This window comes from Ranitomeya imitator, chromosome 9, assembly GCF_032444005.1.
Source record: "Ranitomeya imitator isolate aRanImi1 chromosome 9, aRanImi1.pri, whole genome shotgun sequence".
Classification (NCBI taxonomy): Eukaryota; Metazoa; Chordata; class Amphibia; order Anura; family Dendrobatidae; genus Ranitomeya; species Ranitomeya imitator.
This window is the reverse complement of record NC_091290.1, coordinates 65,422,380-65,447,437: the sequence shown is the minus strand read 5'-3', so window position 1 is coordinate 65,447,437 and position 25,058 is coordinate 65,422,380. Positions and strand designations below refer to the sequence as shown.

General features: G+C 39.4%; 2 protein-coding genes across 5 annotated transcripts in view; one reads left to right on the top strand and one right to left on the bottom strand.

The window, feature by feature from the left end:
- The window catches only part of ANO3 (anoctamin 3), a 745,314-nt gene that overhangs the window by 142,643 nt on the left and 577,613 nt on the right, over window positions 1–25,058 (bottom strand). The window lies entirely within an intron of this gene.
- MUC15 (mucin 15, cell surface associated) lies at window positions 12–24,445 on the top strand. Of its 3 annotated transcripts, none has more exons than XM_069740175.1 (4): window positions 12–73; window positions 16,182–16,958; window positions 17,344–17,499; window positions 21,636–24,445. In XM_069740175.1, the coding sequence occupies exons 2-4, from the start codon at window positions 16,202–16,204 to the stop codon at window positions 21,764–21,766; spliced, it is 1,044 nt and encodes a 347-aa protein (XP_069596276.1). In that variant the 5' UTR covers window positions 12–73; window positions 16,182–16,201; the 3' UTR covers window positions 21,767–24,445. The 3 variants fall into 3 exon arrangements, with proteins under 3 accessions (XP_069596276.1, XP_069596275.1, XP_069596274.1); XM_069740174.1 differs by lacking the exon at window positions 12–73 and adding an exon at window positions 147–271; XM_069740173.1 differs by lacking the exon at window positions 12–73 and adding an exon at window positions 7,701–7,725.

The window sequence follows — 25,058 nt, the reverse complement described above, 5'->3', positions numbered from 1 at the left end:
GAGTGCTATACCTGCTGACGTAAAACGGCTTTTACCAACTTCACTAATGTGACAAATGCAGACAGTTGGCAAGGTAAGCAATGTGTAAGATCTCCTCGGAATATTTGAGGATCAGGTCTGTCTGGTTCTCAGGTACTCGCTGTATCGCACACAGGGAAATGGAGCCCCGCCTAATTATCCTTTTAACATTAGGTTTCATTCTTACTGCCTCTGCCATTCACCCACTTCCACTAGACAGCCATACACCTGCCAGAGACAGCTGAACGTAAAGGTAACAGACTTTATAATGTATCAGCAAACTGATTTCTAGATGTAGCAAAGCTGAAATTGCTGTTCATGTTATGCCATGCTATATAACTTTTACATGTAGTATGTAAACCTGCAGTCCTATGTAACCACACAGCAGGGTTGCCAACTTGACTTTATATTTTTTCTGGAGAACTTGTAAAAAATGTGTTCAGTCCATGATTTTTTCATAGACACATTGGAAAACCAAATTAAATTCTTATGAATATAAGTGATACCTGTCAACAGCCCATAATTCTAATATGAGACATCAGCTGTATTATCTGTAAACTGTAGAATGTTTTAACTCTAATTATCATTTTATAGAAGTTTCTTCAATTTAAAAAAAAAAAAATCAGATGCCATAATTTTTTTTACGGACAGGGCAAAAAAGTGCCTGTCCTGGAATTTCATGACTATTGGCAACCTTGCCCTCCAGATGATGAACTATGCCAATGTGCAGACTCAGCCCTACTACATCTGAATTACAGCTGTTATGACCTAAAACATTGCCTTTTACATAAGCAATAATCTTGGCCAAATTTATTTAAGAAACCTCTGGATCAAGTCTCGAACACTGGATCTTTATTGGAAGCCATTAGCATAAAAAGAATGGAATAATTATCTTGTGAGTTACTTGTAGCATACTTTGCTGTCACATTATATATCATCTGCAGGCAGTAGGGCTGGAAACATGACTTGAACAAAGTTATATACTTTCTTGGGATAATTTACTAATATATGGAGAACATTTTTGAAGAAATGAATGAAAAAGAATTTTTAAACGTATGGGATTGAACTGTAGACATTGAGAAGGGGTAGAAATTGGCATGTAGCAATAAGAAGTAGGAAAATTATTTTAAGCGTCTTTGTCCTAAATATATTACTTGGATCAAAAAGCATAAAATTTTATACTGGTTTCAATTTGTAACATTGTTTCCAAATATCTGCTAGGGTAGGGTGCAATAAATGTAGAATGTTGTTAACATTTATAAAGGGGTGTACCTGTCATCTTTATCCACTGGCGGACACACAGGTGGGCTCCTGAGCAAGGACAATATATGGGCCCTTTGCAATCCAACAGATAATCCTAACTCCACCTGCTTTGGAGTCAGTAGTGGCCCCATTACCTCTTGAGCCCTTGTGCGGCTGCACAGGTTGCATCAATGATGTCTCTACCAACTGTTGGCCAATGTGGTTGGCTCAAGTGATCCCCCTTTAGATAACAAGTGAAGACCCCTGCCTTTCAGACATTTTGTTCATTTAATGGGCATCACAGTGGCTCAGTGGTTAGAAATGTTTCTTTGCAGCACTGAGGTCTTTTGCTCTCAAATCCCACCAAGGATAACATCTGCAAGGAGTTTATATGTTCTCTCCATTTTTTGTGTGAGTTTCCTCCGGGTACTCTGGTTTCCTTCCACAGTCCGAAGACATACTATAGGGAATTTAGATTGTGAGGCCCAATGGGGACAGTGATGATGATGTCTGTCTGTAAGACGATGAGACATTATTGGAGCTATACAACCAAGGAAAATGAATGAATAAATAATAGTAGAATCTGTTCATATCACCCCTTTAAGAGTCAGTGCATAACCACTGGCATTTCTTTGAGTTCATCAGGCTGCTTCTCACTAAATTAAGATGTCATCAAAAAGTTAATTTTTTTCAATTCTTCAATACAAAATATATATAGAATTTTTACAAACAGAGTGATCCATTTCAAGTGTTTAGTTCTGTTTATGTTTACAGCCAATGAAAACCAAAACGTCATTATCTCAGTAAATTAGAATACTTTACCACACCAGATTGAAAAATGATTTTAAAATACAAAATGTTGGCCTACTGAAAATAAATGGCTTAATACTTTGTTCGGGGCTCCTTTTGCATCAATTACTGCATCAATGCAGCATGGTACGGAGGCAAACAGCCTGTGGCACTGTTGACGTGTTATGGAAGCCCAGGTTACTTTGATAGCAGCCTTCAGCTCATCTGCATTGCTAGGTCTGGTGTCTCTCATCTTCCTCTTGGCAAAAGCCCATAGATTCTTTACGAGGTTAAGACCAGGTGAGTTTCCTGGCCAATCAAGCGCAGTGATACTGTTGTTTTTAAATCAGGTACTAGTCCTTTTGGCAGTGTGGACAGGTGCCAATGCCAAGTCCTGCTGGAGAATGATATTTCCATGTCCAAAAAGCTTGCCAGCAGAGGGAAGCATGAAGTGCTCTAAAATTTCCTGGTATATGGCTGCGCTGACTTTGGTCTTGATAAAACACAGTGGACCTACACCAGCAGATGACATGGCTCCCCAAACCACTGATTGTGGAAACGTCACACTAGACCTCAAGTAGCTTGGATTGTGTTCCTCTCCACTCTTTTTCCAGACTATGTGTTAGGGGGTCGAGTCCCTGCCTCTGCACAAGGGGAATCTTGAACCATCTCAGCTGTGGTCTCCCATTCTTCTCTAGCCGCAGTGGAGCCTGCTCAGCAGAGACATCAGTCCCAGCGTCTGGCTCAGCCTGATACTGTGCGGATGGTTACTAGGTTCACATTGCGTTAGGGCAATCCGTTTAGCGCATAGGCTAACGGACTGCGCTAACGCAATGTCCCAAAAGGGATCGCGTTTGCCGATCCTGCTAGCTCAGATGCCCGATCTGCGCTAGCAAGGAACGGACCTCGAACGCTGCAAGCAGCGTTCGAGGTTCATCACTCAAATGACGGCACATCGCTAGCACACGCCCATTGTGGGCGTGTGCTAGTGATGCGTTCGCCATTGCAAGCAATGGCGGCGTTAACGGACTACGTTACACCGTGTTATGCCGCGGTGTAACGTAGTCCGTTTAACGGGTTCACACAATGCAGTGTGAACACTGCTGCCTTTCCATGCTCAGCCATTGTAGCCAGTACTGGTCAGCGTCGAGCAGATGTCTCTGGGACTAAGACTAGAGTCACATTGCGTTAGGGCAGTCCGTTTAGCGCATAGCGCTACGGACTGTGCTAACGCAATGTCCCAAAAGGGATCGCGTTTGCCGATCCCGCTAGCCCAGATCCCCGATCTGCGCTAGGGAGGAACGGACCACGAACGCTGCGAGCAGCGTACGCGGTCCGTCACTCAAATGATGGCACATCGCAAGCGCACGCCCAATGTGGGTGTGCGCTAGTGATGCGTTCGCCTTTACAATCAATGGCGGCGTTAACGGACTATGTTACACCGCGTTATGCCGCGGTGTAACGTAGTCCGTTAAACCTACCGCCATAACGCAGTGTGACCATAGCCTTAGTCCTGCTTTTCCCCTTCTGAGCATGCCCAGGGTAAGACCTCTCATTGGGGGTCAGGGGTCATATGCTCAGGTACTGCTGCAGCTCCCATTGGTCTTCTAGGAAGGTCCTGAAGTTGCTGCAGCTATAAAAGGTTTGCATGGCCGCATGGCAATGCGCTAGTATCAGCTTATGTTATGAGCTTTAGCTACTCAGTGGTCTTGTCTCCTTGTGGTCAGGGTCTGGCTGAAATAAGCCACTAGAATACCGGCACCTCCAGTGAGGAGTTTCTATGGTGAATTCAGGGCTGGCGTAAAGCCATTAGAATTCTGTCTCCACTGGAGAGGAGGTGTTTGTCTGCTTGCTACTCCCTGACCACTGATTGCTTTTGCTCTGTTAGGCAGCTGTGTTTCTCTGTGACGCTAACAGGGCACAGCGTTTTCCCTTCTGTTCGACTCTGTGAAGTAACAGAGTTTGCTTCTACCACCATATTGTGCCACCATTTGCTAGCATCTGATTGGTCTCCTGCACGGTGGACCCCGGGCTGCGAACGCACCAATAATATTATCTAAATATACTTGATGCATTCCGCCAGCCCTAACACTATGGTCCTTGATTTCCAAATGAAATGGAAAATTTACTTTAATCTGAAAACAGCACCTTGGGCCACTGAGCAACAGTCCATTTATTTTTCTCCTTGGCCCAGTTAAGACGCTTCTGGCATTGTCTATTAGTCAGGAGTGGCTTGACACAAGCAATGCAACACTTGTAGCCCATGTCCTGGATATGTCTGTGTGGTGGTTCTTGAAGCAATGACTCCAGCAGCGGTTCACTCCTTATGAATCTCCCCCAAATTTTCTTAACAATCGTTTCAAGGTTGCGGTTATCCCGGTTGCTTGTGCACCTTTTTCTACCACACTTTTTCCTGCCACTCAACTTTCCATTAATATGCTTGGATACAGCACTCAGTGAGCAGTCAGCTTCTTTAGCAATGAACTTTTGTGGCTTACCCTCCTTGTGGAGTGTGTCAGTGACTGCCTTCTAGACATCTGTCAAGTCAGCAGTCTTCCCCGTGACTGTAGAGCCTACTGAAACAGACTAAAGGACCTTTTTAAACACTTAGGAAGTCTTTACAGGTGGATTTTTGTTATTCTAATTTACTGAATTAATGACTTTTGGGTTTTCATTGGCTGTAAGCCATAATCATCAACATTAACAGAAATAAACACTTGAAATAGATCACTCTGTATGTAATGACTCTATATAATATTTGAGATTCACTTTTTGTATTGAAGAACTGAAATTAACTTTTTGATGATATTCTAATTTAGTGAAAAGCACTTGTATGCAGAAGCCAAAAAATGTGATGGCAGCCTGCATTCTACATGGAGAGTAGGAAATTTGAATTTCCTTAAGTCTTGTTGGATCAATTCAAAAGTAATTTTTTTGCAGATTTATCAAAGGGACACTCGAATGATAGGGCCTTGTATCAAAAAGAGTGCACATTAGAACTGGCTCAGACATGGGCACCCTAGGCCAAATGGAATACCATGTTTTAAAAAGCAAGCAGTGGCAGACGTGCACACTTGTTCCAAATTGTACGTGGGCGCCATTGTAGGGCATTATAATCTAGCTGCAGCCTCAGTGTGCCATGCTTAGCATGCCACATCACATATTTACTCTATTACATGAATAAAACCTACAATATAAAGTACTAACACATTCAAACACATCACCAACTTTCACACAGACTCCATAGTATAGTCCCACAACCACCAGGGCTTTCTGTTGTAAAGGAGGTTTCCATGTTTTTAGAAGTAGGGTAGAAAATGTTATAAAATGAATAAATAATATTTTTTACTCTTTTAAACCTCATCGTTCTAGCATCTTCACTATTCTCACTGGTAACAATGACCATTGTGACCATTGAGTTCAGTGATATTCCTCCATGGATAGCTGATTGACAAACCGAACTTCATCACCTTCCATATCGGCATGGACCAAACAAGTATTGACACTGGTGTAGGATTTTAGTGATAAATTATACTTATTACTTCAATGGATATTATTTTCTTACCCTAATGCTTATTTTTTAAAAATGTGGAAATGCCCTGTTAAATTTGAATGTCTTGTAAAAATTCAAAAAATTCAATAATCTCTTTGTTCCGGTGCTAGACCCATGCAAGAATACCAACATTTATGGACTATCAACTTCAAAAAAGCATGACTAAAAATTAGATCCTGGTGGAGAATTGACAATCCAGAGCCTATTCTTTACCACAACCCAGGTAACGGTCTCTCAAAGAGATGTCCTAGGTTGTTGAGCAATATTTAGTCTAGAGTTATGACAATCATGTAGCTTTTTTGATCTATGAAAAAACATAAAGAAAAGAAAAAATATTCATCAATAGCATGAGGCAAATATGTATCTTTAAGGCTCAGTCTAGTAGACTATAGCCAAGCCAGGATTGGCTCAGTGATGTTCACTTCAACAGGACGACCACTCTCGTTTTGTTCACATCTATTTGGGTAAACTAGACCAGCTTTTAAAAAAGCCCTCCTCCCATCAATGATTTTATCCTGTTAGTATATTGCAGTCATCATTTTATATAGCACTGTGTACATACTATTGCTCATTTTGCTGTTCAATCCAGTTAGATGGGAGTGCTTCATTAAGACAGCAGGATGATCAGCATGTTGAAAATGAATAATACATCAGATGCCAAGGAAAAAGAATTAAAGGAAACCCATCAAGTCATTTGAGCATCTAAAGTGTCCCCAGTGCGTTGTTAGTGATGCAATGTGCATCATCAACCCATTTTTTCATTAAAAACAGCGCTGTATTCATGTGCAAAAAGCTCTTAATAAAATTATATCTTAGCTGCTTGTTAAGTCATAGAGATGTGCTTCATTTCGTTAAGTTAGGGTTGTCATCGCCCACTCAATTGGAATGATGCTCCCAAGGTTGTGCCGACGTCACTCGAATCCAGTTGAAAATTTTGCGCTTGCGCAGCGTGTATCGTGGAGCTGCACTTGCACAGTGAGGATTGGGGAGCCGCACATATGCTATGAAGAGTGGCTCCGGTGCATGCGAACACAGTCAGTGAAGCTGGGCACTACACACAGCTTCAGTGTGCATCTGCGGGGAGACGCTCGCCATGGTGCAACTGTGGCTCCCCGATTGACACTGTGCAAGCACGGGATTTCAAAGCAGATTCGAGTAACATCTGCGCAACACAGGGAACATCATTCAAATTGCGTGGGCGGCAACAATCATAACTGACCGGAATAACGCACACCCCTATGACTAAATGAAATGAGCAGATACGATATGACTATATAAAGTGCTTTTTGCACATGTTTACAGCGCTGTTTTTAATGAAAAAAACGTTAGTAATGCAGAATGCATCACTAGCAACACACTGGGAACAGTTTAGACACTAAAAATATCATGACAGGTTCTCTTTAAGGGATATGACCTGTATTTGCTGTTTTATCAGCATTTTACAATACCAGTCATGCACCAATACAATACAGTATGACATTTTGAACAATCTCCAGTGATCAGCAGTGATGCACAACTCTGAAAAACTTTGACACTTTTGCCATTTTCACCCCAGTCCCGGCTGGCTTCGCCAAAATGAATAGAGCAGGGGTTGGATGGGGCATGGCTATGCACACCTGTCTAATTCAGGAAAGTTCATGCCACTTTAGTGTACTGACTGGAGTACATTTTTGGGTGAGGTGTATGAAATTTATCAGATGTGCCTAATTCATTTAGTGTTCCCTAATTCATTAAAGAAGCTCTCCTCCTCCTATCAAATATTTTATCTTCTTAATATATTGCAGTCATCATATTATATAGCACTATGTACTTACAATTGCTCATTTTGCCTTTCTACCCAGCTAATTCTTTTCTTTTCCATTAGGTCTATAACATCACTTGATTAAAAACTGACTAGCTGAATCCTTCTAAGCTATATGTAGAAACAGGAGGTCAATGATCCCTGCATGAGTCATCATTCAAACAATTTTATATTACTGCAAAGGTTCCTGCAGGGGGAGTGAAGCAGCTGGGTCATCAGTTGAAGAGAGGAATGATTTATCCAGGGAGAAGAGACTTCCTGTTTCTACATAGAGCAGAGAAAAGAGAAGAATTATCTGGGTAGAAAGGTAAAATGAGCAATTGTAAGTACACAATGCTGTATAATATGATAACTTCAATATATTAAGAGGATAAAAACTTTTATGGAAGGAGAAGTGCTTCTTTAACTATCCTCCTTTATTAAGATTGGTGTTCTTAATGAATCGGGCCCTTAGTGTTCCATTTTCCTGCAGGAAAAATTAAATCTTTTAGACTTCACATTAAAAATATATTATTGATTTTGACAGAGTCTCTAGAAAGAGACATTCAGTACCGGCCTACCTCCTTGGCTAATATATGAGGGTCATGAACAAAACCCTAGTAATAACTCTGAATTCACTAGCAGGTTGTCGAACTTTAGAAGAAAAAAATAAGTAGAGTGACCCTTTACCCACAGGATCCCGCATAGTTCCGGTAGAATTTAGGTCATGACCATAGTTCCTTACTGTGAAGAAGCTGAGAACACTTTTGGATGAATTTTATATTAAATATATTAAATAAAGTGCAGAAAAGAGTTGGGAGTAGAGGCATTCATCATTTTCTATTACTTCCTATGCCTGTGTTTGCATAGGTGGCAGTACAAAAAGGTTAAGAACCGAGGCATGAGTGCCAAAATACACTCATTTCTCAAGTGCACAATCTTAACCCAACAAGTGGCGACACTCACAGATTGTGCTACCGTTACTTAGGAAGGACTTGAAAGGACACAATGTACAATCTTCTACTTATGTTGTGAACGGCTGTACAAACAGGTGGTGACGGAGATGGCCGGTTTTCATAAGTAATTTAGAAAATGCAGATGTGCCCGCATTACATATCCCAGTTGTATTAGATGTAATTTCACATTCCTAATGGATAAATAGTACTAAACAATTAATGAAGATTTTTGTTAATTAATTTAATGAGTGTGAATGGCTTGACCTGCTTAATTATGAATGCAGTTTATGACCTCGTATCGAGGATGAATATTTCTTGGAAGTGGTTTTATAAGTTATACAGTATGTTACCTAGACTGGCACCTTTGAGAATAAGGAAGGCATGTACATAATCTTATAAATGTGTCCCTGCTGTGTACTGTTGCTATTGTTTAAAATCTGGCAGTGAAATATTTTACATCACAAAAAGAATCAGCTGTGATCCTGTGATCCTGTGCTGTCCTGTCTGTATACTCTCCTGCTTCATCGCTCCTCTGCCCAGGAGCTGTGGTATGATCAGACCATGTTCCTGTACAATCAGACACGGCCATTACACAGCACACAGCAAGGGAACATTTCTAAGATTATCTCAGCACAGGAACATTTTATTGAAACACATCCGATTGTGGAAGTTACTATTATTATTATTACTAGATGATGGCCCGATTCTAACGCATCGGGTATTCTAGAATATGCATGTATATAGCAGCCACATACTATATAGCACAGGCCACACAGTATATAGGAGCCATGTAGTATATAGCATACAAATAGTACTTGGCCTGTGCTATATAGTATGTGGCTGCTATATACATGCATACATATTCTAGAATACCCGATGCATTGTATATAACGCAGCCCACGTAGTATCTAACACAGGCCACATAGTATATAGCAGCCATGTAGTATATAACACTGCCCACGTAGTGTACAGCAGCCATGTAGTATATAACACTGCCCACGTAGTATATAGCAGCCATGTAGTATATGTAGTATATAACACTGCCCACATAGTATATAGCAGCCATGTAGTATATAGTACTGCCCACATAGTATATAGCAGCCATGTAGTATATAGTACTGTCCACGTAGTATATAGCAGCCATGTAGTATATAGTACTGTCCACGTAGTATATAGCAGCCATGTAGTATATAGTACTGCCCACATAGTATATAGCAGCCATGTAGTATATAGTACTGCCCACGTAGTATATAGCAGCCATGTAGTATATAGTACTGCCCACGTAGTATATAGCAGCCATGTAGTATATAGTACTGCCCACGTAGTATATAGCAGCCATGTAGTATACAGTACTGCCCACGTAGTATACAGCAGCCATGTAGTATATAGTACTGCCCACATAGTATATAGCAGCCATGTAGTATATAGTACTGTCCACGTAGTATATAGCAGCCATGTAGTATATAGTACTGTCCACGTAGTATATAGCAGCCATGTAGTATATAGTACTGCCCACATAGTATATAGCAGCCATGTAGTATATAGTACTGCCCACGTATTATATAGCAGCCATGTAGTATATAGTACTGCCCACGTAGTATATAGCAGCCATGTAGTATATAGTACTGCCCACGTAGTATATAGCAGCCATGTAGTATACAGTACTGCCCACGTAGTATACAGCAGCCATGTAGTATATAGTACTGCCCACATAGTATATAGCAGCCATGTAGTATATAGTACTGTCCACGTAGTATATAGCAGCCATGTAGTATATAGTACTGTCCACGTAGTATATAGCAGCCATGTAGTATATAGTACTGCCCACGTAGTATTTAGCAGCCATGTAGTATATGGTACTGCCCACGTAGTATATAGCAGCCATGTAGTATATAGTACTGCCCACGTAGTATATAGCAGCCATGTAGTATATAGTACTGCCCACGTAGTATATAGCAGCCATGTAGTATATGGTACTGCCCACGTAGTATATAGCAGCCATGTAGTATATAGTACTGCCCACGTAGTATATAGCAGCCATGTAGTATATAGTACTGCCCACGTAGTATATAGCAGCCATGTAGTATATAGTACTGCCCACATAGTATATAGCAGCCATGTAGTATATAGTACTGCCCACGTAGTATATAGCAGCCATGTAGTCCACACAGTATTTAGCAGTGTGGGCACATATCCCTGTTAAAAAAAAAAGAATTAAAGTAAAATATAGTTACATACCACTGGGATCCAACGGCGCTGTGGCGATGGGCGCGCGGCTGCCGCCATCTTCCGTTCCCAGGATGCATTGCGAAATTACCCAGAGAACTTAGCGGTCTGGTGAGACCGCTAAGTCTTCTGGGTAATTTCGCAATGCATGGCTGGGAACGGAAGATCGCGGCTGGCGCAAGCGGCTCGGCGGACTACAGAGGGTGAGTATAGCAGGTTTTTTGTTTTTTTATTATTTTTAACATTACATTTGTTTTACTATTGATGCCGCATAGGCAGCATCAATAGTAAAACATTGGGGACACACAGGGTTAATAGCGGCGGTAACGGAGTGCGTTAACCGCGGCATAACGCGGTCTATTACTGCTGGCATTAACCCTGAGTTAACGGTGGCTGGACGGGCGCCGGGCAGTGACTGCGGGGAGTAAGGAGCGGACCTTTTTCTTCAGGACTGTGCCCGTCGCTGATTGGTCGTGGCTGTTTTGCCGCGACCAATCAGCGACTTGGATTCCATGACAGTCAGAGGCCGCGACCAATGAATATCCGTGACAGACAGAAAGACAGACAGACAGAAGGACAGAAAGACGGAAGTGACCCTTAGACAATTATATAGTAGATTTTTATTATTAAGCTTGAAGATCTATTGATTAAAATTAACTTTTGTTGGTGGGAAAACCCCCTTAATGTGCCTTATCCATAGCAGCCACAATAATTTTTGCTCTCAATCTTTGTTAGCAGGTGACATGTCACTTATAAATGATTACAGTGAACATTCTGTAATTATTAATGGGGACAATAACCGTTATTGCAAACGAGAAGTCAGACTGATTCTTGACAGTACCATCTGGGTCATAAATACAGAAGTGCAAATGCTTGGAATGATAATTCACTATTAAGCCTACTTACGATGCATGTAATAGGTAGTAATTATCTATATTAAATTCTGTCCTCTTGAGCTCTTTAAGGAGAACCTGCCACCAAGTCAAACTTGGCTATTTTTTGCTTGTTTATTTTTTTATTTTTAATGTCACCATGTTTCCAGAGATATGGGCCATTTTATTAAGTGCCAATATTTGTTTTTATTAGAATGTATGGCTCACGGGAAAGTATTCAGAGCAGCCTAAAGACATGCCCCAGAGGATCCTGTGAGCACCTCTTTCTTAAAAAGACAATAAAATGTAGCATTACATAAAAAGGCCCATATCTCTAGAGACATTTGAAAAAGAAGTGGAATTTTCAGAAAGGCAGCATGAATAAAGCAAAAACCAGGTGACAGGTTCTTCTTAAACCTCATTATATTGTATTCAATGAAAGTAAATCATGGAGGAAATGTATAAACTGCAGTCATATTACCATAGACTATTATAAAGTAATATTTCCTTCATTCTGCAAGTTGATTCAGCATGGTATAAAATAAGATTATGAAGACAGCTCTAGAATATAAATCACGTCTGAGTAATGTATACCTGCAGAAGTCAGTGTAAGTGACATGTAATAATGATTTGGAATGAAAGGAGTCATTCAGCCCTTAAGCTATCGAGTGACGTAATTTCATCTTGTGGGAGAAAATCTGTGTCAATTGTGCATAATTCTATAGGGTAGAGGTAATGAGAAGCACAAAACATCTCGCTAATCCCGGTGATAGTCTTTAGAAGTTGTTGAATACAGGACGAGAATGCTAAGGGCTAGTTAAGGGGACACTGAACAATATGTTTAAAAAAAAATACTGCACAAAATCGACCTTCATAGGGTTGACCAGTTTACCATAGGATATTCAGAGTCAATATACAGTATGTAAGACAGGTCCTCCGTGGTATCTAAAGCAAAGAAAAAGTTTAGGAGAAGATTCACAGGGCGTTTTAGTGGTATTTTAGGACTTTTTTTAACAGCAGTGGTTAACTAAACTACACGTTAATAGAATATAGATTGCTTTAGTCTGTAAGCTTGAAGTTGTTTTAGAGAAGATAGAAAACACACTGTACTCTACAAAAGTTTAGGCAGGTGTACAAAAAATGATGCAAAGTAAGAATGATAAAAAATATTAACCTTTGGCATTTTGTTCATTGTGTTAAAAAATAAGTGATAGAACATTGGAGAAATCTAAATCAAATCAATATTTGATGTTACCACCATGTACCTTCCAAACTGCATTAGTTCTTCTAGATATACCTGCAGAGAGTCAGGGGTTTTATATGATTATGATCACAGGTATGAGTAACCAATTTTACCAAACAGATGAAAATATTCAGTATATAATATGTGTGTGTTTAAACAGTCATTAATTGAAGAGAAATAGCTGGGTATGAGGCTGAAAACTTGGTGAGGGAAAGCCAACACTTGCTGCAAAAGTCATATTGTGGAATACCGTTTCATGTCACAGGTAATAGATCATGAAAAGACTGAGCACCACAACAAGACATAAGGTGTTAGGGGTCGAGTTCCCGCCTCTGCACAAGGGGAATCTCGGGCCATCTCCGCTTCGGTCTCCCATTCTTTTCCTGCCGCAGTGGAGCCTGCTCAGCGGAGACGTCGTTCCCAGTGTCTTGCTCAGTCTGACTCTGTACAAAGGGTTACTGCTGCTTTTCCTGTTTCTGCCATTGAAGCCAGTGCTAGGCAGCAGTGAGCAGACGCTTCTAGGACTATGTCCTGCTTTTCTCGTTCAGAGCATGCCCAGAGTAAGATCTCTCAGTGGCGATCGAGGGTCACATGGTCAGATACTGCAGCTAAGTCCATTGATCCTTCTAGGAAGGTCCTGTAGCTGCTCTGGCTTTGTGGCAGCCTCTCATTGGTCCTTCTAGGAAGGTCTTGTACTTGCTGTAGCTATAAAAGGCTCGCATGGCTGCATGGCCATGCGCTAGTATCAATCCAAATATGTGCTTTGCGCCAGTGTGGTTATGTATGAATGTGTTCAGGGACCCGGCTGAAATAAGCCCCTAGAATACCGGCACCTCCAGTTAGGAGATTGCGTGTGTGCATAACCACTGACTGCTATCAGTTCGGCAGCAAGCTTGTGCTCCTGTGAGGCTAACAGGGCACAGTGCTTCCCTCTCACGGCTACTCTGTGAGGTAACAGAGCTAGTCTATACCGCCAAACAGTGCCACCATTCACTAGCAGCAGGTTCCTCCTGCACGGTGGACCCCGGGCTGCGAATGCACCATTTATAATAAACATCTACATTTACTCGGTGCATTCCGCTAGCCCTAACATAAGGTAGTTATACTGCATCAGCAAGGTCTCTACCAAAGACCTCAAAGCAGACTGGGCTTCTGAGAAAGACTATTAAAGTTCTTTTGAAGAATCACAAGGCAATTGGCAATGTTGAGGACTGTAGACACAGCAGTCAGCTAAAGAAACGTAGTTCTTCAAATGAAAAACACCTCATGCTTACTTCCCTTCAAAATCTGAAGATGTCTATCAGTGCCTTCAGCTCAGAACTGGCAGCAATCAGTGGAACCCAGCTACTGCTCATAGAAGTGTGGCCAGAAGTCGTTTTTATTGAACAACTGCTTCTAAAAGCCATACGTTTGAGATTACCAAGGCCTAGTGACTAAACTATGTATGGCTGTATCAGAAGGCAGTTTAGTTGCTGAGGGCTGAATAGTGCTACAATAATGAGTGTCTGCGAATTGCAATGAAGAATGATCGAGGGTCTTTGCAAGATAACTACCTTATGTCTCATTGTGGTGCTCAGTCTTTTCATGATGTATGACCTGTGACATGAAACGGTCTTCCACAACATCACCTTTGCAGCAAATTTTGGCTGTTCCTCACCAAGTTTTTAGCCTCATACCCAGTTATTTCTCTTCAATTAACGACTGTTTAAAGGGAACCTGTCACCTGAATTTGGCGGGACTGGTTTTGGGTCATATGGGCGGAGTTTTCGGGTGTTTGATTCACCCTTTCCTTACCTGCTGGCTGCATGCTGGCCGAAATATTGGATTGAAGTTCATTCTCTGTCCTCCGTAGTACATGCCTGCGCAAAGTAATCTTACCTTGCGCAGGCGTGTACTATGGAAGACAGAGAATGAACTTCAATCCAATATTGCAGCCAGCATGCAGCCAGCGGGTAAGGAAAGGGTGAATCAAACACCCGAAAACTCCGCCCATATGACCCAAAACCGGTCCCGCCAAATTCAGGTGACAGGTTCCCTTTAAACGCACACATATTATATACTGAATATATTCAAGGTAAGAAAAAAAATACTGTTGGAGATATATACTTCTTAAAATAGCCATGACAAAGCGAGGACCAATTCTGAGGCATTGTATGCTACATTCCTGGACTCCAGCACAGGTTTATCATTGTATACTACTGATCCGGAGTTCATATTATATTGCAATCTTATTATTGAAAATTTCCTGTTGCTAAAGTGAACATTTACAAAAAATACTTTCTTAAATTTTTTTCTAACTTGCTTTAAAAGAGCTGAAGTTTTCATGAAAAAAATATAGCATTTAATTAATTGTATACATGGAAGGGTTAAAAATTGATATGGATAATGGGGAATGCAGTGGAGGAAGTCTATGTGTTTATTCACTAGCACTGGTGACTTTGAGTCACAGTAGCAAGGTGCGGTCACAGGAAGCTCTGAATATACTTTAAGTTAGGGTATGGATTGCATGCAAGGTGAAACCCTCAAGAGCATGCTCAAGTACAGTGTGTGCTTACATGATTGAGAAAAATTCAATGATTTCACAATAGTTGTCAACGGACTTTTTATGTGCCAGAGTTTATATTACAATGACAGAAGGTAAATAATTCACAAATATTAACAACCAGGATACTATTTTAGTCCACAGGCCATCCCAAATTACAAACATGTTCCTCGTCTTTGAGACAGAGAGACAGATTGGTTGTGCTTCAGTATGGCCTGGGGGCAGGTTTTACCTTGGTTTCTCTGGCTTAGAGCAGGAATACAAGACTCTGCCTACAGTCCCGCCACGGAGCACGGGTGTCTCATTAGCTGAAAACTTCTAACATTGATTACACAAGAACCACAAGACGGATTTTTTCACCCCAGGTATCATTTTAATGGGCTTAATGCTGCCAATCTGATAATGTATGTAGTTTACTTAGCAAAATCCTGCTGACAGGTTCACTTTAATTATTTGGCTCCTCTGCTGTGTGGTGTGCGCTGGGCCTGGAGTAGCATTTCTGCTATTCATCATGCCAGCATTTTTTTATGCATTTCATGGATAGGCTTTGCCCCAGCTATGCCAATCTTAGTGGATCTGATTCAAGCTGGCATGAAAATGCCAAAATTATCTACCTTTTTTCTCATCTCTCCATTGTGCAAACATTTTGTGACGTTTCAAAGCTTTTACACCAGTTTTCTGACGTAAAAGCTTGGATTAATCTGCCCTTATGAGACTAAAAATGCTTACATTTTCAATGTGAAAAACGCCAAGATTTCCAGTTTTTATTTTTAATACAGATATGTGCAGGGGAAAAAGAAAACATTACAAAAATATTTAAAATGTACATTTAACACAAAAACCTGATTTAAACAATAGTTTGTTTTATATAATTAACTTTACAGGGATATCTGGATCTGAATGAGAATCCACTTTATTTTTTAGACACTAAATCACATCTTTTTCTTGTGTTTTTTACAGGTTTTGTTAGTTCTTGCTACATGGGGAGACATACAGAAACAATGTTTTCATCATCCAGAAAAGTTACATTATTGTTATTGATTTCTCTATTTTGGACCAATTCCCATGGCCAGAGCAGCACAGCAACTCCAAAGACTATCGAACTTACTGAAACAGGATCTACAACTGTGATCATTACAAAAATAGATGATAATACTGTGACAGGTGAGACAACCACCATGTCACCTACTAGTAGTAAAGATGTCAATACAAATAATACCCCTGCTGTAGGCAGCACAATCAATCTAGGCTTTACAGAAGGAAGCACAACTCCTATAAATGTCTCAGAACTGACCGCTGAAACAACCACACCTGTATCTGTAACTGATGGCACAACAAGCTCTTCGCCAAGCAATACAAATGTGGATAACACTACCACAGGCTTTACCACTAACTCCACAGCTTCTCCAAATTTCTCGAGTACAGCTCCCACTGAAAGTGTCACACCAGAATACACAACGTCAAATAATGCCTCCAACGTGACCACTACGGTGAGCACGATAATATATGAAAATACAGATGTCTCCAGCACTGTCAACGTCACAACGCATATAACCTACACAGCATCCAACTCAACAGGAAATACAACGGATATTCCCAGTTCAACTGAATTTACTCCAACAAGCAGCTCCACTGCCACCAGTGAGCCAACACCAGAAACCACAGCCACTACACAAAGCACCGAACATGTGGCCACGACAAACGGCAGCCACTCTGAAATCTCAGGAAGTGATAAAGGTATGACGTGCTGAAATGTAGAAAGGTTATCTGTAGATCAGGTGTACAATTGTCTTTGCATTGTGAGAAAGTTAAGTAAGTTACACCCTATTCAATATAACCAGAAAATGTCAACTGGTTGATCAATCTTGCTTAATAGTCACCTAGAAGTTGTTGATCCTCAGTTCACATGTGATAGTTATGGACAATAAGCTCAGAATTTCCCATGTTACAGAACAATCGACAACCATTGTAATGCGATATATGAACATGGCTTGTCTCGAAGGGCAGAGATGTGTCGATATGAGTTTGGGATTAACAATATTATGTTTTAGGAGATATTTGTAGTTTTACAAATTATGAACATTTGCAGAATTTTGAATTTTGTTTCTTTTTACTTTGGCAGAAGCAGAAAACAATGCTGGAGTTGTCCTAGGAGCAGTTATTGGGTCTATCCTAGGAATTACGCTGGTGTGTCTTACAGCTTACATCCTATGTGGAAGCAAAAAATCCAGTACCTTTTCACATCGAAGACTATATGAGGATATCAGGAATGATCCAGGTATGCAAACATATTTTGGTATATTATTCTCATTTTCTATAATTAATTATTTTTTTCATGTATTAATTTGTAATGGAAACTGTCAGAAAATGTTTACTCCTTATCATTATTCGATGTTTTGATATGTCTAATATGTGTTGAGCGCTTATAAACTGAGGCCACAACTTTGCCCACAGATGATGGCTGTACTATTCAGCAATCATCTGCCTCTAACGGCTGCAAGTGAAGCGGAGCTCCACACATGGTTGTTAATCTGCTCAGTGCTGCTGTCATGTAGAGTTTGAGGTAGTCGACGACCTGCCATGACAACCAGGGGTATACTGAAAACCCCCGTTCCTGTCTTGACAGTTCTCCTCTGAAAGCCAGCTTGTCTCTGGCATTCATAGGAGACTGTGATTTTTGCAATTTACAGCAATACAGTAGTATTGCTGTATATAGTACAAGTGATAAGATGGTTGCAGGTTCAAGTCCCCTAAAGGAACTAAAAAATAGAATAAAAATGTAAAAAAATATAAAAGTTCGAATCAACTTTCCTCTTTCCACAAAATAAACAAATAGAAAAAATATACATGTGGCATTGCTACATTCACAAATGTTAGATCTTTCATAATATAAAATTAATTAACTCTATAGGTAAACTATGTAGTGAGAAAAAATATAAACACCAGAATTGCATATTTTCGGATGCTGAAACACCATCAGGAAATTGAATAATATGCAATCAAAATATGGTATCTATCCTAATGTATCAACAAAAATATTAGCTCAGGGCGCAAAAACTAGCCCTTACATTTGACAAAGAATTGAAAATGGTATGGGTCTCAAAAAATTGTGACACTACCAAACATTTTATTTTTTATGAATTAAATCAATTTTTTTCTACCACTTTTAAAGGTAACCTGTCACCCCCATGGCGTTATTAACTAAAAGAGCCACCTTGTGCAGCACTAATGCTACATTATGTCAATGTGGCTCTTTTATTTGGGGTCCCTTCTAATGCTGCAATATTCAGTTTTTTTAATTAGCCCGCCATACTTTTAGTCTGTCCGGGGGGCATGTCTTTTCCCCCAGACACAAATGCCTCCCAGCCGTCCCTCAGCTTCTCCGTGCACTGGGTGCCGCCTCCTGTGCCTTCATTAATGTCCCCAGTGCCTGCGCTGTAAGTTCCTCTTTCGGGAATACACAGTTTGCGCTGCCCTTCGACTCACATCACATGAGGGGAACTTACTGCGCAAGTCGCCAGGGACGTTAATGAAGGCACAGGAGGCAGCGCCCGGTGCATGGAGGGGCTGAGGGATGGCTGGGAGGAATTTGTGTCCGGAGGGAAAAGATGTGCCCCCCCGGACAGACTACAAGTATGGTGGGCTAATTAAAAAACTGAATTTTGCAGCATTAGAGGAGACCCCAACTAAAAGAGCCACCTTGACAGAATGCAGCATTAGTGCTGCACAAGGTGGCTCTTTTAGTTACTAACTTCAGGGAAGGGGGGGTGACAGGTTCCCTTTAATTGAAAACTATGCATTTTTGGTATCACTTTATGATGGTGATCGGTAAATCCTATTGTCTGATCATTTCTGCCATATAATGAACACTGTAAAAAAAATGGTGGCATTGCACTTTTTTTTTTTTTTTTTTTTTTGCTATTTTACAGTGCTTCCAATTTTTTCCTGTTTTTCCAGTATATCACATGACAAAATTGATGGTATCATTAAATATTTCAATTTATCCTGGAAAACACAAACCCTTATATGTTTATGTAAAAAATAGAAAATACAACAAAGTGCAGAAATGGAAAATCTAGCCGGTGAAATGGGGTTCTACAGTACCTCCATAGTGGAAATGTTTATTCGCAGATTTTCCAAATGAGACACCAAATGAGAATTACATCAAATTAAACCACCAAAAAACACCAGATTGAATATGAATATATATATATATGTATATATATATATAATATATATATATATATATATATATATATACATATATATATATATATATATATATATATATTCATATTCAATCTGGTGTTTTGGTATATATATATATAGTATAATAAAATTACTCATATACGGTATATAAACATATATGTATACACACATATCTACACATATCCATATATTAAGGACAACCCCGGTGTACAGTGAAGCAAAAAGTGTGAACCACTCAACATATATGAACTGACAAAAACGTCCGAACTAGTGGATTTTGCCAAGGAAAACCAGACAGAACATTAAATAATAATTATTGTCATTATTAATATTAAATAATGAATTAATGGTGGCAAAAGAGAACAATATATTTTCATAAAAACAATGTGCACATATTCAGGACATAAATTACACTTCTAAAAGCCATATTTGAGGATGCAGACCCCCCAAAAAGGATAAAAGCATACAAAAACCTCAGGTACTCAAAAAATGGTGTAAAATGAAAAGAGAAAAAAGGGAAGGATGAAAAATATAATATGTGTGAATGAAACGGAATAAATCTTATTTAAAGTACATGTGCCATATTGGAAATCACACAATGTGCATAATTATATGATATATTAATTAAAAATAAGATTGTTGCTATAACAAGGTGCAAGTGTGCAATAATGAGCACTGGAGGAAAAAAAATAGCAGGGTAATACACCTTTAAAGGTCACCAGGTCCTGTAGCCACGTGCACCCCGACTCGCATTTTGGAAAAGCTTTCTTCATCACCCCCTGATTATATCCAATAATTATGCACATTGTGTGATTTCCTATATGGCACATGTACTTTAAATAAGATTTATTCTGTTTCAGTCACACATACTACATTTTGTCATCCTTCCCCATTTTTGTCCTTCCCCTTTTTGTTCTCTTTTTGTTTTATACCATTTTTTGAGCACCTGAGGTTTTTTGCATGCTTTTATCCTTTTTTGGGGTCTGCCTCCTCCAATATCGCTTTTATATGTATAATTTATGTCGTGAATGCGAGCACATTGTTTTTATGAAAATATATTATTCTCTTTTGCCACCATTAATTCATTATTTAATATAAATAATATAAATAATTATTATTTAATGTTGTGTCTGGTTTTCCATGGCAAAATCCACTAGTTCGGGTGTTTTGGTCATTTCTCTAATCAGAATTAACTAATAAGATGCGTGAAAAAGTTTACTAAACAAATAGAAAGAGTACCTTTCACTAGTTTGAGCATGTTAAACTGCTAAATCATTGAACAGTGGCTGCAGAGCTGAGTAAATACAGTTTTTTATATTATAATCTTTTCTCTCCATTGATGAGATAGTATGTTGTGTATTTTAGGCGATAAGTTGTCTCTGGGGGCGTGTACTTCTTCCTCTGCATGAGGTTAACCAATCAAAACCAGACAGCAACACACAGGGAGAGAAGATCAAGCACTCATCTCCTCACTTTATCTCTACAGCTATTGAGTACAGAAACAGCAGACAGTTGACAGTACTGTGAGAAGAGATCTTGAAAAGTTTATAATGATATGTAACTTGGCGCTGCTGTACCTCTACACAGTAGCTGCAGTAATTTATCATTACAAACACTTTCAAATTTCATTTCACATTGCTGCATATTACTTCCTACCAAGACCCTAACTGTCATGACTCATGAGATAAGTTTGTAATGGTGGGTGCATAACTCAACACTGTTGTATCTCTGCACAGTAGCTGCGGAGATCAGTGAGACGAGAAGGGCGTGTTTTTTTCCCCCTGTGTTTTGCTGCATGCTTATGGTTTGTCAACCTTATGCAGGGGAATAAGTACACGCCCCCAGAGATGAAACTCTACTATCCAATAGCACCATAACATGAATTGTAACCTGAACTTTACAAGCTAATGTCTCTGCAATGGAGACTCCAAGCGCATACTTCTCTAGAAGTTGATAAATTCATAAAGAATCAAACAGAAAAAGCCAGTATGTCTCTGTGTAGAATTATAAGCATGCAGAGCTCAAACTATGACCGTGTGTATGAGTTCTCATTTTTTTCTGCTGAGGCGACTACCACTTTTTAGTGTTGTACCATTCTCCTCCATCTATGTACGTGATAAAAAATAATTTTAAGATGACCCATTCTCAAAAATCCAAAACTGTTTACAATGAGGTTAAAATTTTTTAACATAATTGTTATTGCAGTGCTACGGTTGGATAATCCTCCTGTGAGTCCCTATGATGTCAGCTATGGAGAGTCTTCATATTACAACCCTGCAGTTGTAGAAGAAGGGGCACACGAGATAATTGCAATGGATAACATTAGGCCTCGCTAATATTCAACTAAACCGCTCTGTTGAGGATATCATCACCGTTGTTTATGAATGCCATGGAACACAAACCCATGTTTATTCGGAATTGGACAAGAAACAGCTAGCCCGTAATAAAAGGATCAGATGAATGGTATGGGGTGGCAGGCTACCCCTTGTTTTATCTTTTGAGCTAATTTTTAATTTGTAATCATAAAACTTTAGACAACATTGTAAATAAAATAATTATATGTATATATATATACCTGGAAAAAGGTACAGCTTGAGGTTGAAGATAGCAAAAGAATATATTCAATCAAAAATATCAAGTGACCACGCTTTAGCTTCATATGGCCTCTGAAGCCATCTAATTTACTATATTATTGTCAGTGGTCCTCAAAAACCATTACATCTATTTTCCCAGTTCCAGTTTTTTTATAATACTTTATAATAGTACATACTTGAAATTTACGAATGGTCCTTATTTATACAAAACATTGGTTAGCGTATTCAAAGTCTAAATTATTGTTGAGATTGCTTTTTTTATAATGGCAGCATTATCAGTTGAACCCGTAGCTCTCACGCAGAGGCTTTCCAAAAGTAGATTAGGAACATAAGAAGATATTAGTTTTATAAATTCCCCATTATTGGGGAGTCCTTGCTACTGACATTGTTTTGGGGCTCATGAGCTTCGAGAGCTACGACTGTGTTTATTGCATTTGTGATACTGCAGAGTTGACTCACCCTATTGTCATGATTCCACCACACATGGTGCCTTACGGACGCTGTGAATGACAACTCTCCTGCCATATGGATCAACTGCTTGCTGAGCTGTCAGGACTGGGAGGGACCATTCTACCACCCAATCTGAGGCAGAAGTGAGGGCATTGTGAATGACAGCTCAGCTATCCTATCTGTTTGGGTCTTTGGGATCTCCTCCAAGTGTCATCCATTTGGAGTGATTGCAGAGCTATTAACCCTGTATGAATGGTCTGACAATTGCCAATTGTAGCTTTGCTCAACTGATGTATGTTCACTCTGTTCTCTGAGTTCTGATCTTCACTGCTGACCTTGGATTTACCTTTGACCATCCAATTGACTTTGCCCCTTTATTTTGATCTACTACCTTCCTGATACTCTGATCTCTGGCTTTTGCTTGACTACGCTTTTGTCCTTTCCCTTTTTCTATTACGAACCCTCTAGGTACTGACCCCGGACCTCTTGACTATCCACCCTCGCAGAAAGTCGGTGAGCAGTGACTAGTTTCACACCTGTGTTACAACATGTTAGTATTAAGATTTTAGTACCATATTCAGAAGATTGACTACAATTTCTTACAAAAGTTTATTTTCTTCCTTTGTAATGTCCCACACGTTTTCTTAAGAATCATTCAGAAAGATTTTAAAAAATGCTTTTATGTTACATAAACATTAAAATGATTTTTTTTCCCAACAAATAAAAATTTCCTAAAATGGTGACTTCAAGAAATAATCAAAATGTCTATATAAAAAAAGCAAATCTAAAACCCTCGCTTGGTGCTGGTTCACCATGTCCTTTCTCATTATATACTGTATGTACCATGACAAGAAAGCCTAGGGTGTGTTAATACCCACTTATGAATCTCATGCCATGTATAACGGAATGGTGGTATGCCCATTACGTTTATCCTCCCCGACTTTGATTCCAAACACTCAGGTTCCTGTGTGGAGACCATTACCAGGTTTTTGCCATGATGCCAACTCTTTGAATTTCACCATTGAATTATTCAAAAACTAGAAGCATATGTATATTTTAGCTGCCTTTAATGAAAGTTTACCAATTTGTTACTTCAACCTCAGGCTTGTCTTTTCTATTAAGATATTGTAAATGTCATAAACACAGTTTGTCGATTAGGTGAAATATGTCCATAATAAACACTCAAAAACTGAGCAAATATCACATCATCTCCTACCATGGCTTCTAAAACCTGAAAGATATGGATGCACATCTAATCGAACAGGATCCTGCTCCTCTGAATTATTCATGTGTTTTATGTTGTTCATGTGTTTTTGATGCATGATATGTTCTAACCTATCATAGTGAGATCTATAATCTTTTACAGACCTCAATCCATAGTGTTATGTAATTCTTTCGACCATACCCTAGTATTTCATTGATTTGTAGAGGCGCAAAGTCATTGATTGATGGTCAGTGTAATTCTGAATGACACGCAATATAAATTACAGCAGCTTATCAACCGCATTCTGACCATTCCCCAACAGCGAGACTCAAGTGCCATTTATTTTAATACAACACAAGGTGGATGAATCACTTTTAACTTTGTTATCCTTCTTGGAAATTCACTTTTTGTTAGGGCACAAATAAGCTAATCACAGGGTGTTTTCATGCTAAAGTTTAGCTGCAATCTGGGGAAAAGGGGGACATGGTACAAAAGTGTTCAATATTCCCCCTACAGGTGAAACAAAGTGTTACATCAACGGGAATGTCGTAAGCACAGGTGCTAGGATATTGTGAATACATGCAAAATATTACAAGTAAAATGTATGGAATGATATTAACGTTTCAGAACAGGAAATAAGTACAAGTGAATGTCTATCTCATTCGCCATCGATAATACATTTGTAAATCTGCTTTATCTTGCTCCTTGTACATGAGAACAAACATGCACAAATGTACAAATATTTATTAAACTCCCATGTACATACAGCATCGTCTGACATTTGTTGTCCTGAGTCTGCTGCCTCTGGTGTAATGTTGTTCTATTGCAATTCAAAAATGGCTGTCTAGTTTTGAGTTGATGAGGCTTTAAGGAGTATTAAATTGCTAGACAAATCTTAGGGGTATGTTCACATATACTGTCATATTTTTTATGTTTTTTTTTACATAAACCATAGGATCACATGAATAATGCACATTTCGGTGTTTTTTTTTTTTTGTTTTTTTTTTAATGCCAGGCTATTTTTATGCCATTAGGGAAAAATAGCAGTAAAAATGCTGAAAGAATTGACATGTTAAAAAAAAAATCAGGAAAAATTGCATAATGCGAATGAGTTTTTAAAAATCTTTTTCATCTTGCTGTTGCTGTAAAATACTGCATTTTTCTCTCCATGCGAAATACTGCTTAAAAATAAAGTGTGTTTACAAAAAGTGTGCAGCCACCCGGTCTCTCACCGCAGAGTCCCACCAACATCTGGATTGAAGAAATGGGTAAATAAAACGTAATATTTGGAGGTCTGTCTCTGTTCGTTGATAAAACCAGATGACCATATTCCTTTAATTGGTAGCACAGTGTCACTACAACAGAGCCACGTGTGTGCAT

Coding starts and splice junctions, on each gene's coding strand:
- MUC15 (XM_069740173.1), top strand. Junction 16,959..17,343: donor AATCTCAGGAAGTGATAAAG/GTATGACGTGCT, acceptor TTACTTTGGCAG/AAGCAGAAAACAATGCTGGA. Junction 17,500..21,635: donor GGATATCAGGAATGATCCAG/GTATGCAAACAT, acceptor TTGTTATTGCAG/TGCTACGGTTGGATAATCCT.